At 42.6% G+C, this 12,624-nt stretch overlaps 1 protein-coding gene across 1 annotated transcript in view; it reads right to left on the reverse strand.

Annotated features, from left to right (window-relative positions):
- The window catches only part of OVCH1 (ovochymase 1), a 73,741-nt gene extending 62,383 nt beyond the window's left edge, over positions 1-11,358 (reverse strand). The window contains 8 exon segments of the mRNA XM_057318821.1: positions 1,695-1,782; positions 3,689-3,878; positions 5,406-5,557; positions 5,998-6,093; positions 8,655-8,827; positions 9,810-9,907; positions 10,183-10,301; positions 11,148-11,358. Coding sequence (XP_057174804.1) covers positions 1,695-1,782; positions 3,689-3,878; positions 5,406-5,557; positions 5,998-6,093; positions 8,655-8,827; positions 9,810-9,907; positions 10,183-10,301; positions 11,148-11,211 — 980 coding nt within the window. The 5' untranslated portion in view covers positions 11,212-11,358.
- Positions 11,359-12,624: the final 1,266 nt, after the last annotated feature.

Genomic DNA, 12,624 nt, shown 5'->3' on the forward strand with positions numbered 1-12,624 from the left:
TAACTTAATGTATCGATGCTTTCTAGAACTTCACCCATAGCCATCCATGCTCTTCTCAAATACCTACTTATAAAGGAAATTCATTACTCCTGAGGAAGGCCATTAAGTCTCAGAGATCTCTCAAATTATACTTTATTTGGATTGAAATCTGCTTCCTGCTAACATCTGTAGTGGTTCCTGAGATTAAGTTCCTTCCTCATCTCAAGTCTTCTTTGGATCAAAACCACTCCTGCTTCCTTCTACCATATTTCCCAAGATACTATTTCAATTTTCTTTCCATCTTAGCCATTGTCCTTCAGATAATTTCAAGCTTATCAATGTCCCTCTCTAAAGATTGTACCTGGAGATCCCTCCCGACTCCCCCCACCCAGGATTCTAATAAAACAGGATTCTCACTCTTATTCTAGATGCTATTTTTCTAAAAGTTTAAGAAAAGATGGCAAAGGCTTTATTGGTATTATATTATTAGTAGGTTGATGCACAGACAGTCAACTTAGACTTTTAAGCCATTTAAATATGGGCTTCAATTAAGCCATTATCATTCCCTCTCTGTACGTACAAGTATTTACAGTCATTATAAATTCATTTCATAAATTATAATCTTGCCACCATTTTAGCTTCCCATTGCCTATGGCAAAAAGTCTAAGCTTCTTCTCATGGAATTTAAGGTGCTCTACAATTAAGATCCAACCAGCCTTTTAATCTACATTGTCCTCTGCTACGCTAGTTCTTATTTATGCTAACATTTCTCTCCAGCTGCCCTGTGATACACACTGTCCAAACAACCGTGATATTCTCCACCTCCCTGACCACTGCTTACACATAATTCCCTCTGTCTGGAATGATCTGTTGAAATCTCCTAGATTCTAGAGCTGCAAAAGACTTCATAAGCTACAAAACTGTAACTATCTTTCAATGCCTAGTTTCAATACTACCCCTTTCACTAACATATTCCTACCCCCTCTCTCTCAACTATAGTATAAACACACACACTGGACAAACCACTGCAGTGAGAATTAGTCTCTCCATTTTCCATAATACCACCCTACACCTGGGCAGTGTGGATTATAAAGCTTATTTGATTGTGTTTTATAGTATAGTACTTTTTATCAAGCTCTTTCTTCTTTCCAGATTATAAACTCACGGAACTGTGACCTACCTTTGAATACTTTTCAACGCTCATACAAGATTTAAAGTTATTTTACAACACTTGAGGAAGTGAGGTACTTGCAAAACTTATTCCTAAAGCTTAAACATAACTTTAGCCATAGAGGGGACAGGTTATGTAGAAAAAGTTTAAAGACACTGAAGCTTATAGATCATGAGTTATTTTTCATCTTCTAGGCAAAACTTAACAAAATATTACCATTATTACAGAAATCAGTAGGAAAGGATTAATCACTAAATCCCCATAACAATCTCACGACCAGAGGCTGTTAATTTTGGATATTTGAATACATCAATTCAGGTAAGCTCCAGTCTTAATACTACTTGTGTTGATGGTTTGTATTAGTGGATATCAGAAATAACAGTCAGCAAATACTTGCCAACCACAAAATATCAGGTGAAATATATAGACTTTTATGTTAATCAGGTTGAGAAATTGAGATACTAGATAAAATTGCCAAAACATAGTCCCTTAATGGCCAGATTTTGGGGGGAACCCAAGAATCATTCCTACCTTGGATACATACCAATTACGAGAACAGCTGTCCTCTTTGGAATGGGGGTAACAAATCTTCCCATTTTCTCCAAATAACACGGTTCCCTGAGATCTACAAGCTTTCAAAATGTAGAAAAAAGTTGATTATTTACCTCAGCTATGAACAGAATTTCAAGACATATGGTACACAGTCAGATTGAAGCTGTGTAATTTATATAATTTATATTTATGGGAATGTATGTTTTTAGATGCTATGACCTCAGATTTCACTGAGAAAATTTCTAAATCATAATGTTCTTTTCTTTATCTGAGTTCTTCAGATTTAACATTTCTTTATTCAGTTTTCAAAATCATGAGTCACACTGAGGCTTCAAATTTATAGCACATGGGACCTCATATGGCTTTTCCCTCCATCTCTCACTAGGATATCCTGGGGTTTTAATAAAACACCTGCGTAGAAAAACACTAAAGTAAAAGTACACAAATTTTAGCAATGACGTGGCAAGTCTCTATCATGCACTCAGAAATTTCAGATTCCAGTGTCACATTTTAATTGTTGAAAGCTAGAAAAAATAAGCAACTATGGGATGAGCAGCTTAGAAAGATGATGTGAAGGCAGTGTTATTTAAATAAATTGTCACGTTCTGCTATTCGTTTGACTGTGGAATTAACTGTTACTGGCTGATTTCATGGCCGTTTTAAAATACTGTTATCATTAACCTTTGTTCGGGGCTTATTAATCTTTTTAACCTTCTCTTCCAGATGATGAAAACTGAATAGAATTGCTGCCAGGACAGAATTTCCCTGTGCAGTAATGACAATGAACAGAACACTTTCCCTCTGATGCCCAAATGAGAGTGAGTGGTCAGCCTGCTCTAGTCAGAGGTAGCTCTGGTGTTCAGCGGGACGAGTCACGGTGGTGCTTCTCGAGTCATCGGCGAGGTGGCTGATCGTGGACTATGGTGGGGGGGGATGGAGAGACCGCTAGGTTCTGATGCTCTGGGTTCTGACCTTGAAAAAATCTGGTTCTTGTATAAACTGCTGTTCTTTTTTTTTTTTTTTTAAAGATTTTATTTATCTATTTCACAGAGAAAGCCAGCCAGCGAGAGAGGGAACACAAGCAGGGGGAGTAGGAGAGGAAGAAGCAGGCTCCCAGCGAAGGAGCCCGATGTGGGCCTCGATCCCAGAACGCCGGGACCACGCCCTGAGCCAAAGGCAGACGCCCAACAACTGAGCCACCCAGGCGCCCCAAAACTGCTGTTCTTCTAGGTTGTGCATCCTCACACCTCTCTGCTCAGCAGAGGCTGCCTCCTGGGCATTCCTTGCACAGATGCTACCCCTTTGCATGGCACACCTTCCGGTCCCTCAGGACTGAGCTCCTCAGACCTCTCCTTGGTGATCTGACAGCTCTTGGGGCACATCCACAATTTACCTTTTGTCACATCGGTCAATTTACTCCTTTGTCTTCCCAAATAGCAGGAAAGTTCTTGAGGACAGCTTGGGCATCTCTCGACCCACATTTGTTTTCCTACTCTAGATTTTAGTGCTGCAACACAAAAATAACTCTCCAAAGCCTCCCTTATTTTCCTCCACTGCTGCCAAGTAAAATTAACAAAGGTGAATGGGAGAAATGGGAGAGGAGTAATTTATTTTTAGTGCTCTAAACTACTTTAGAGGAAAGAGATACGTCAACTGGATAAATGAAGAAAGAATCCTTTCTCAATGGTTATTTTTTAAATCTTATAAATACAAACAAATGACCCAAATCTCCTGAAAATCTACATGAACGTAAACTTGAAGATCCTGGTTATGTCCGAGTTTAAGTTAAATTGAAAGATAATCAGTTCTCATGAATTTAGAGATTTAAGTTCTTATACATTGGATTAGGAATTGAAAATCAGACATATTTGTCCTTTTAGAGATTAGTTCTATTATCTGCAACATATCAGAGTAACTACCCTTGAAATAAGCATGATCGATTTTTGCTTTAGAATGAAAGGATGAATTCACAGAAATCACACCTACCTGTGCATATATTCTGAGTGATAAAATTCATCAACTCAAACACCTTGGAGAAAATGCCCAGGGATGCCCTTCTATGGTTTTTTCTTAAAGAAGTGTAATCTCTAGTCCAACCAGCTCTCCAGGAAGTTATCCCAGCAAGGACCCAGATTCCACTATCTCTTCTACAAACAAACAGACCTCCAGAGTCTCCCTTTCATAGGACAGAAAAAGAAAGAACTTGAAAATATTCAATAGTTAAAAATATTTTGCAGGCCCACCAACAACAGCACTCATCTCAGAGAAGTAGTAGAGGCATAGATGCCCACTGGTTACTGTCCAACAATTTTCTTTTTTTGGGACATCTTTTTGTCTCTTCACTATTACTTTCAAGGTACCCTCTTTTTGCCCAGATGTAACTTCCTTCTAATCTCTGCCTGCAATCTTGTCAAGCTAACACTTACTTTCTCTCTTGCCCTTACTTGTTTGGGGAACAACCATGTACATTCCAAATCACTGGAAGGAGCAGGGGAGTTTACAGAACAGTCTTCCACTCTAGTTTGTCACCTGGAATTGCTGGGAAAGACTGGGTCATATCCAAGCCTATAGCGCCAGTGAAGAGAGTCTCCAAGTTCATGCAATGGCTGAAGCGTTTGAGAACAGGACAGAAGCCTAATTTTGTCCCAGGGGCTACATGTAAAGGACTGTTGGCTCTCACACTAGAGGATAAAGAACCCATGATTTTCGGATCCTTTCTTTACTAATCCTTCATAATCATGTGCTGCTTTGAGAACATGTGTCGATTCTGTGTCAGATTAAACTCTCTTCAAAAGGCACAGGATTGTTTGAGGGCTTAATCCAAAAAAGGATTGTCTCTCAAGGATGCAGGTAGGATAAAGCACCCTTAATCTACCCATGCTCCGATTTAGAAAGTGGCATATTTCTAAATTTCTATCTCTTCCCTTCCAAACTCTTCCTGGTCCCTGTCCTGCTACCGCCTCCCACCCCCATCCCGTCCTCCCCAGAACAAAAGTCAAAACTTTTTCCAACAGATAATTTTAGGAAGCTTCCCATAGCGGTCTCAAGCTGCTTGTTGGGGAAGAATAAAGACTCCCTGCCCCTCCAGTTGAAAAAAAGAAATGTCTTTCCAAGTAAATTATCCTCTCTATCTAAAACTTAAAACTCCTGTCTTTCACAAATTAGTCTCCCTTTTTCCCTCTCTGTCTTGTGAAGATCAGTCTTCTTGGTAAATTGCTGGGTCAGCCTTGGGAGGTCATTCACACGTTTTATCCAACAATTACTATAGCTATGTCATCTTTGGTCAAATTCCGGGTAAGCACTACGTTCTACATTAAAGGCTTTAAAAAAAAATCACCAGGTTTAACAAAAGGTGGAATGAAACCTAATTCACCAATAGACCTAATTAGTTTGCCAAAGTGCTCTTGCTTCCTTCCATTAGGCTGGAAATGTTGAAATCACCTCCGCTGCCTTCCCTCCCTCCCTCCCGCTCTCCCGCTCTCCAAAAAGAGGGGTAGTGATAAGAATGGGCATTGGACAGGAAGTAATACTCTCAGGCCAGGTCAAGTAAACTTTTTCAGTAGAAGCATGGTAGAAAGACGAACAAAAAAAGAATTTTCAAGCAGTAATCCTGCAAAAGCAGCTCCTGGGGAAAGGCGGAATAAACTATCATCTACATGATACTGAATTGATGGTTGATCAAAAGCTGTTCGATGCTTTTGACCTGGCAGGCATTCTCTTCTCCATCAGGAAAACTGGCACACATCACGGTCCTTTCCAGGAGAGGAAAGTCGATACCCTTGGGCACACTGTTACACATTCTGTTATCCACGATGGGAAGTTCTACTACTTGTAGGACGTCTGAATGTTCTGATGCTGTGGAGACAGTCTGATAAGTTAGTCAACCACTGTCCTCACTGAAGTTTCCCCAAGAGGGAAACCTTGAATCAATGAAGCAGTGTTTTGTGAAATTCTTTACTGTAAAAAATCACAACATGAAAGACAAAGAAGCTGAACGATTGTTGCTACTTCCTGATGACCCCTTTACTGTATTCTTCTTCATCTGTCATAGTTACTGCTCGTTCGCCTTTTCTGACACACCTCACCAAAATGGGCACCAGAAGTTTTACGTACAGCCTTAAGTGTAGTCATTTTTACGGGGAAGACAACCAGAAATTCTCACTGCATCATAACTCAGGGGAAAAAAGTAAAAACAAAATAGGATAAATGTATTACTTGTGGCCAATAAAATTCCTGCTTCTCATGGGCAAAGAAACCTAGAAGAACTATTATTATACCCTTTTGATGCCTCTTACTCTCTGAGATCATGCACCATCCACTGGTCATGCATAGAATCCCTGCTTCAAACTTATCATCCTTATGGGGAAGACTGATTGGCTGAACAGCAGTTCCTGGAAAAACAACAATGGAAAATTATAAGGTTTATAGATAGACAAGTCATGCTGAATATATTTGGAAAGTGACATCTAGTGATCTAATAGCTTCTACACGTCCCCCCAAATGTAATATTGACATTTATTTTAAAATACATATTTAAAACATATATATAAAAACTATTTCATATTTATAGGAATTCAGAAAAATGCAGAAAAAGTAAAACAAGGAAGAACATAATCCCGTGTTCCATGCACCACCATGATCCTCCAAAACTACTAATGTTTTAGGGTAGACCCTTGTTCTTACAGGATAGTTTTCCCCAAGTGTAATTGAGTCCTACTTGTGGCAAGCCCACTTCTAGACCTCAGTGAATGAGCAGAAAGATAAATCCCTTACATACAAGAGTGTGCGTTGGGGAAGTGGGAATGCAAACAAATAAAATAACTTATTTGGTTGTTAGGTAGTATCGCGGTGGAAAAATCAGAGTAGGGTAAAGAAGATCTGAAGTCTGGGGATTAGGGAGGATGGCCTGGGAAGTGTAATTTTAAATATCACAGTTATAGCAAGTTTCACTGAGCAGTAAAGCCTTGAATTTGAGTAAAGCCTTGAAAAGCCGAGGGAAGAAACCAGGCAGTTATCTGAGCAGAAAGCATTTGAAGAAGAAAGACAATGGAAAGTCCCAGGAGTGGCATCATTTCATATATGCTTGAGGAACAGCTGGCCAGAATGGCTGGAACAGATTAAGCAAAAAAAAGTTTAGTGGAAAAACACACACACACATACGTACACACAATAGATTAGATGCAGAGCTAGGAGGACAGAGATGTCAACTGGTAAGAATATTGATTCCCATCTGAGTGTAATGAAGAACCACTGAAGTGTTTTGAACAGAGTGACATAATGTGACTTATATTTCAAAAAGTATTAGTCTGGCTGTTGGGCTAATAACAAACATTAGGCATACAAAAGAGGAAGTTAAAGACAATTTTAGAGACTGTTAAAATTAACCCAGGCAAGAAAGGATGGTAGTCTGGAGTAGGGTGCTAAGATATATAGAGTGTGTCAATGTGAGAGAAAGAGGAATCAAGGTGCAGTGTGAAGTGTTTAGCTTAAACAACAGGAAAGGTAGAATTGTCAGTAATCGAAATGGAAGGCTATGGGTAAAGCAGATTTAGGATCTAGGGGATAATCAAGATTGTGATTTAAACATATTAAGTTTGAGATAGATGCCTATTAGCCATCTGGGTGGTTGACCAGTAGGCAGTTAGCTATACAACTCCTAGTAGTCCCAGCAGCATATGTAATATAAAGATAGACATTATTTGGGATAGTCGTCACGCAGATGGTGTTTAAAACCTTGATCCTGGATGAGGACACTAAAGAAGTGAGGACAGATAGAGAACAAGCACGCCAACAGTAAGAGTTCACGAAGAAGAGGAGGTATCATCGTGGAAGAGTAGGAAAGGGTGAAAAAGGAGGTAGAAGGAAAACCAAGGGACTCCTGGAACTCAAGTGAAGAAAATGTTTCTAGGACAGTATAAGCAACTCTGTCAAAACTCCTTCAAGTAAGCTGAGGACTGAGAATTTACCTTTGAATTTAGCAACATGGAGATCAGTGGCTGCAACAAGAGCAAATGTGGGGGAGTGATGAAGGGGAGAGTCTGACTGATTTGGATGTCTAGCAGATAGCTCAAACCTAATACACGCAATTACGAGAACCGAGGAGAGGAAGTGAACCTCCCTACCATAAATGGAGTTTCATAGCTTTTCTATAAAGGGGAACAGAAACATGGGGCAATAGTTCCTTTGGTCACCGGGAATGGAAATTCCAGCGTTAAACTTGAATGAAGGCTTGCTCGTGGTTACGGAGCCAGTAATCAAACAGGTGAGTTTCCTTATTCCCTCACTTTATGTGGCATATTTCCCCTTCTTTTTCACCCCTACCTTTCAAAGCGTCACCTGTCGGGGAAGTCAGGGGTTAAGCAGGTGGCTCCAGCCAGACTCTCCCATCCCCCCTCCCCCCTCCCATGCACCTCCTTGCTTGACCAATTAAAGCTCTAGGCTCCTAAAGATCGATTCGATGCCTCAAAGGCAATGGCTCATTTCGTTACCTGGCCAACTCCTCTAGATTTGTGCTCTTTCATTGTTTGAGGCCACTGAACACTTTCCTCTTGTGCATTTTGAGAAAACAGATTTTTAATATTCTTATCCAAATGTTTAGATTACCTGTGCTGAGAGAGTGTCAGATATCTAGTTCACAAAAATGACAGAAAGAAGTCCCTGGGAGCATTTTCAAATGCCCCAAATTCCCTGGCTAGAGCTGAGTGTGAGTCTGGAATGTAACCCAGCTAAGACAAAGGAGTACTTACAATGCAGATTGAGTACACATAATTTGTGTCTGGGACTGATAGCCTGTATAGTGCTTCTTACAGGTTATAAACAAAATTTTAAAAAGGAACAAAACTTAGCTATTCGAATATTACTAGATATATACACAGAAATTAAAGCTAATTGGTACAGAATCAATACAACAGTTTTCGCCTACGTTTTTTCATATGCTAACTCCCCTACTTACCAAACTCAATTTTGTGTTTTAGACAGAGCAGTGCAATATCAGAACTCATATATCCAAGTCTGTTGTACTCAGGATGGTTAATAATTTTTGAGACAGGACTCTTCTGTTCGTGCTCACCCTTCTGAGAGAGGCTGTCATGCCCAGCAATCACAGTCAGACTCTTAATTTGCTTCCTAAAACCGAAGAAAAATGTTTCAATAAGTATAGCTGTTTCTGCCAGAAAAGACTGTCTTGGTTTCACATAATTAAATGAAAAGTGATTAGTGTAACTTTAAGTATTTCTAAAGTCTTAAAAGGAGACGCACCTTTATTAATGACTACTATTATAATTGCCTATAAATTATAGGGATCTGTAAAAAGTCATGGTTTTCCATCAGAGTGTTTACGTTCAGTGAACCCTTTCCCCTACCACCAATTGTCTTTCTGCATAAAATATTTAAGTGTGGCCTCTTTATTCCTTTTGTACCAGTCTATATATGCTTTATTATTTTTTTAAAAAGATTTTATTTATTTGTCAGATTGAGAGAGAGAGACAGAGAGAGAGAACACAAGCAGGGAGAGTGGCAGGCAGAGGGAGGAGAAGCAGACTCCCTGCTGAGCAAGGAGCCTGATGTGGACCCAATCCCAGGACCCTGAGATCATGACCTGGGCGGAAGGCAGAAGCTTAACCAACTGAGCCACCCAGGTGTCCCTGCTCCATCATTTTTAATAAGATATAAAAGTCGTTCCTAGAACTCTCCTACTTATTATTAGTACTCTCAGTCTAGCTAAGTATCTGTTATTTCTACAGTAATTTCCCCTCCTAATGACTGAAACTCAGATTATTAAAACTTTGGAACACCCATTTAACATTTGACGTCAATACTTTATTAGAACAAGTAACCGTTACCTCTACCTCACCACTAACTCCACGAATTATCAAGGATAGCTGGGATCTTTTGGGTCTCTGATTAGTAGAGTAGGAAGTACACGAAATCTTCAAGATAACCTTGATACAAGTTTCTGGGAATCAGGAAGGTTTGTGAGTGGGTGGACCAGGTGGAAAAATTCAGAAAGGGATGGAGACTGAATCTGTCATGGTATCTAGATCTTCAAATCTCCCAGTCCTATTGCTACGAATTGAGGTTTGGTAAGTCATGGAAATCCCCAACTTACTCACTGAGGCCAGCCAGGCAGTGCGCTGCGGTAACAACCAGATCCTCTTGGATCAAGCTTCCTCCACAGAAGTGGTGATCACCTCATTTTAGGGAGACCTGCCCGAGAAGAAAAGCACAAACATAATATACGTCTCCCCATAGATGTCATGACCCTTAGAAACATTTGAAATCAACTCTCCTTACATAACATTGTTAAGTTACCACCAATATAATTGGTTAGGAAGATAATGTCCTATGAAGTAAACTTTCTGAAAAGAGAGGCTGAGTGGGGTCAAGAGAAAAATTACATGTTGACCTGGAGTTGTGGTATCTGAAACAAGAGAAAACGTCACCATTTCTCATGAAGAAATCAATGCTTTTGTTATACTGACCTGCCACGGATGTCCACTGACTGGTGAATTTCTCCAACCAGAAATTCTAGGGAAGAACCCAGTTTCCAGGACAGTTTCTGTACTTTTCACATCATCGGCACGGCTCCCACACTTCAGTCCTGTGTGGCAGAGAGCATAGGTGTGTGTGCACACGCACCCTGAGCACCTCGTGTAAGGATTCACTTTGTCAAGATTCCAGCTCAGATTTTCCTGGCCTGGCACGGACGTTCTGACATCACTCAGCAGCAGGCTCTCCCCCTTCTTTTCTCAAGATATTCTTGAGACTATCCCACAATTACCCCATGTTGACTGGAACTTGCTTCAGGGCGCCCCGCTCCTTTACCGCCTGAGCTGCCTTACTAAGACCCCGGGGTGGGAGGAGACCCCCCACCCCCGCCCCCGGATCCATTCCGGGCTTACTTCGGCAGGAAGCATGATAGAATTTAGGGTGTATTGGGGCGCCTGGGTGGCGCAGTCATTAAGCGTCTGCCTTCGGCTCAGGGCGGCTCAGGGCATGATCCCAGCGTTCTGGGATCGAGCCCCACATCAGGCTCCTCCGCTAGGAGCCTGCTTCTTCCTCTCCCACTCCCCCTGCCTGTGTTCCTTCTCTCGCTGGCTGTCTCGCTGGCAAATAAACAAATAAAAATAAAATCTTAAAAAAAAAGAATTTAGGGTGTATTGAAGATACTGGAGAGCAACCTATGCTACTCCAGAAAAGTGATATTTGGCTTTAAATTACTTGCACTTGGCTGTTTTTCCGTGGAGAAAGCTCCTTAGAACAAATGCCTAAAACCTTAAACTCCAGAACCCAAACGATTTCCAAAAGAAAACCTGACGCAGGCCCTTCTTTGGGAACTTCTGGGCCTGCACAGCCCCTCACCCTTCCTTCTCCGTGGCGGAGGGAGCAAAGCAGTGTCCCTCGCCAGCCCGCAGCCCTGGCCCGCAGCCCCGACGCCCGGGCTCACCCAGGCTTTGCGGGAGGCCCACGGCGAGCCAGAGCGGCAGACCCGGCCCGAGCGGCGCCCGCATGGCCCCGGTGCGCCGGAACCCTGCCCCGCTTCCTGCGCCGGAACCCTGCCCCGCTTCCTGCGCCGCAACCCTGCCCCGCTTCCTCCGCCGCAGCTGCGGAAACCGAGCGAGGCCCGCGCGCCCCGCGGCGCAGACCGGCCGGCTCCCGGAAGCGCCCGCCGCGCTCTTCACGCCTGCGCGGGCGCACAGCTGCCGCTGCCCTCCATCCTCCTCCTCCCCCCGATCAGCCGCATCATCCCAATCGTCCCCGGGCCGCAGCCGCCCCACGTGCCCCGACTTCGGCCGCGAGGTGAGAGCCGCTCACAGGTGTGCAGGGGGCTTCGCCGGCGGATCCCGGGAGCAAGGCGATCAACGGCCTGGGATGCTCAGCACGGGGAATTCTGTCCCAGCCCAGGGAGGGTGGCCCAAGCCAGGGTCGAGGAAGCTGGTCACCCATACAAGACCCAGGCAGGCCGACTTCTGAAAGCAGGAAGACTCATGGAAGCTTATTGAGGAATTAATAGGACTGCCCCTCCTTCTAAGAAACTTCGAAGCCCTCGACATTCAGGAATTTTCAGAGTGGTATGAAAAATCGGGTTGACAGCTGCCATCCCTTTCCCGGGAGGCTGTTATTAGCTTCAGTGGAATGGGCCAAAGCGGTAGGACCCATCGTATAAGATGGTTAAAATGAATTCATTGGTACGATTTTCATGTGAGCATACCATAAGCATTATTTTGTTCTAAAATAGCTTGAGATTGGGACAGGAATAAAGCCAGAACTTATAATGGATTTATATTTTATCAAAAAATTAGGGCAAAGCTCTTCTATATATAACTAAGGTAGACACCAGTCTGCCAGGCCCAGCTGTCTTCTGTGTAAAATAGAAATACAAGCTCCTGAAGATGGGAGGTATACAAATTAGGGAGACAGGCCGGCGGTAGACAGATGGGCTGGAAAGCAGAAGACAGCCAAGGTGGAGGGAGTGCAAGCACAGGTGAGAATCAGCTGGGGGCAATGACCCTGAAACTGCAGAAGGGAACAGGAGAGAAAGGGGCCCCTTTCGGTGAAGAGCTTGAAGAATGCGATTGGCACTGAGACCGGACACGGTCTTATCTCATGAATGTAGAAGGTGTTTCTCTGATTTTTAGGTCCCATCTTACAACATTCAGAAGTTCTAGAGCTGCACTGTCCAATTATGGTGGACACTAGCCATACGCAGTTATTTAAATTAGCATTAACGACAGTAAAAACGTTAGTTCCTCAGTCACACCAGCTTCATTTCCAGGGCTCAGCAGCCATCTGTGGCTGGTGGAGAGCATACAGAGGTTACTGCCATCATCACAAATAGTTCTCTTGGACTGTACTGTTCTTGAGAATAGCAAGCACCATCTTATTTATTTTAAATAAAGACCCCTTGCATAACAGTTTGAGTA

The sequence above is a fragment of the Ursus arctos genome, unplaced genomic scaffold (genome assembly GCF_023065955.2).
Source record: "Ursus arctos isolate Adak ecotype North America unplaced genomic scaffold, UrsArc2.0 scaffold_26, whole genome shotgun sequence".
NCBI lineage: Eukaryota > Metazoa > Chordata > Mammalia > Carnivora > Ursidae > Ursus > Ursus arctos.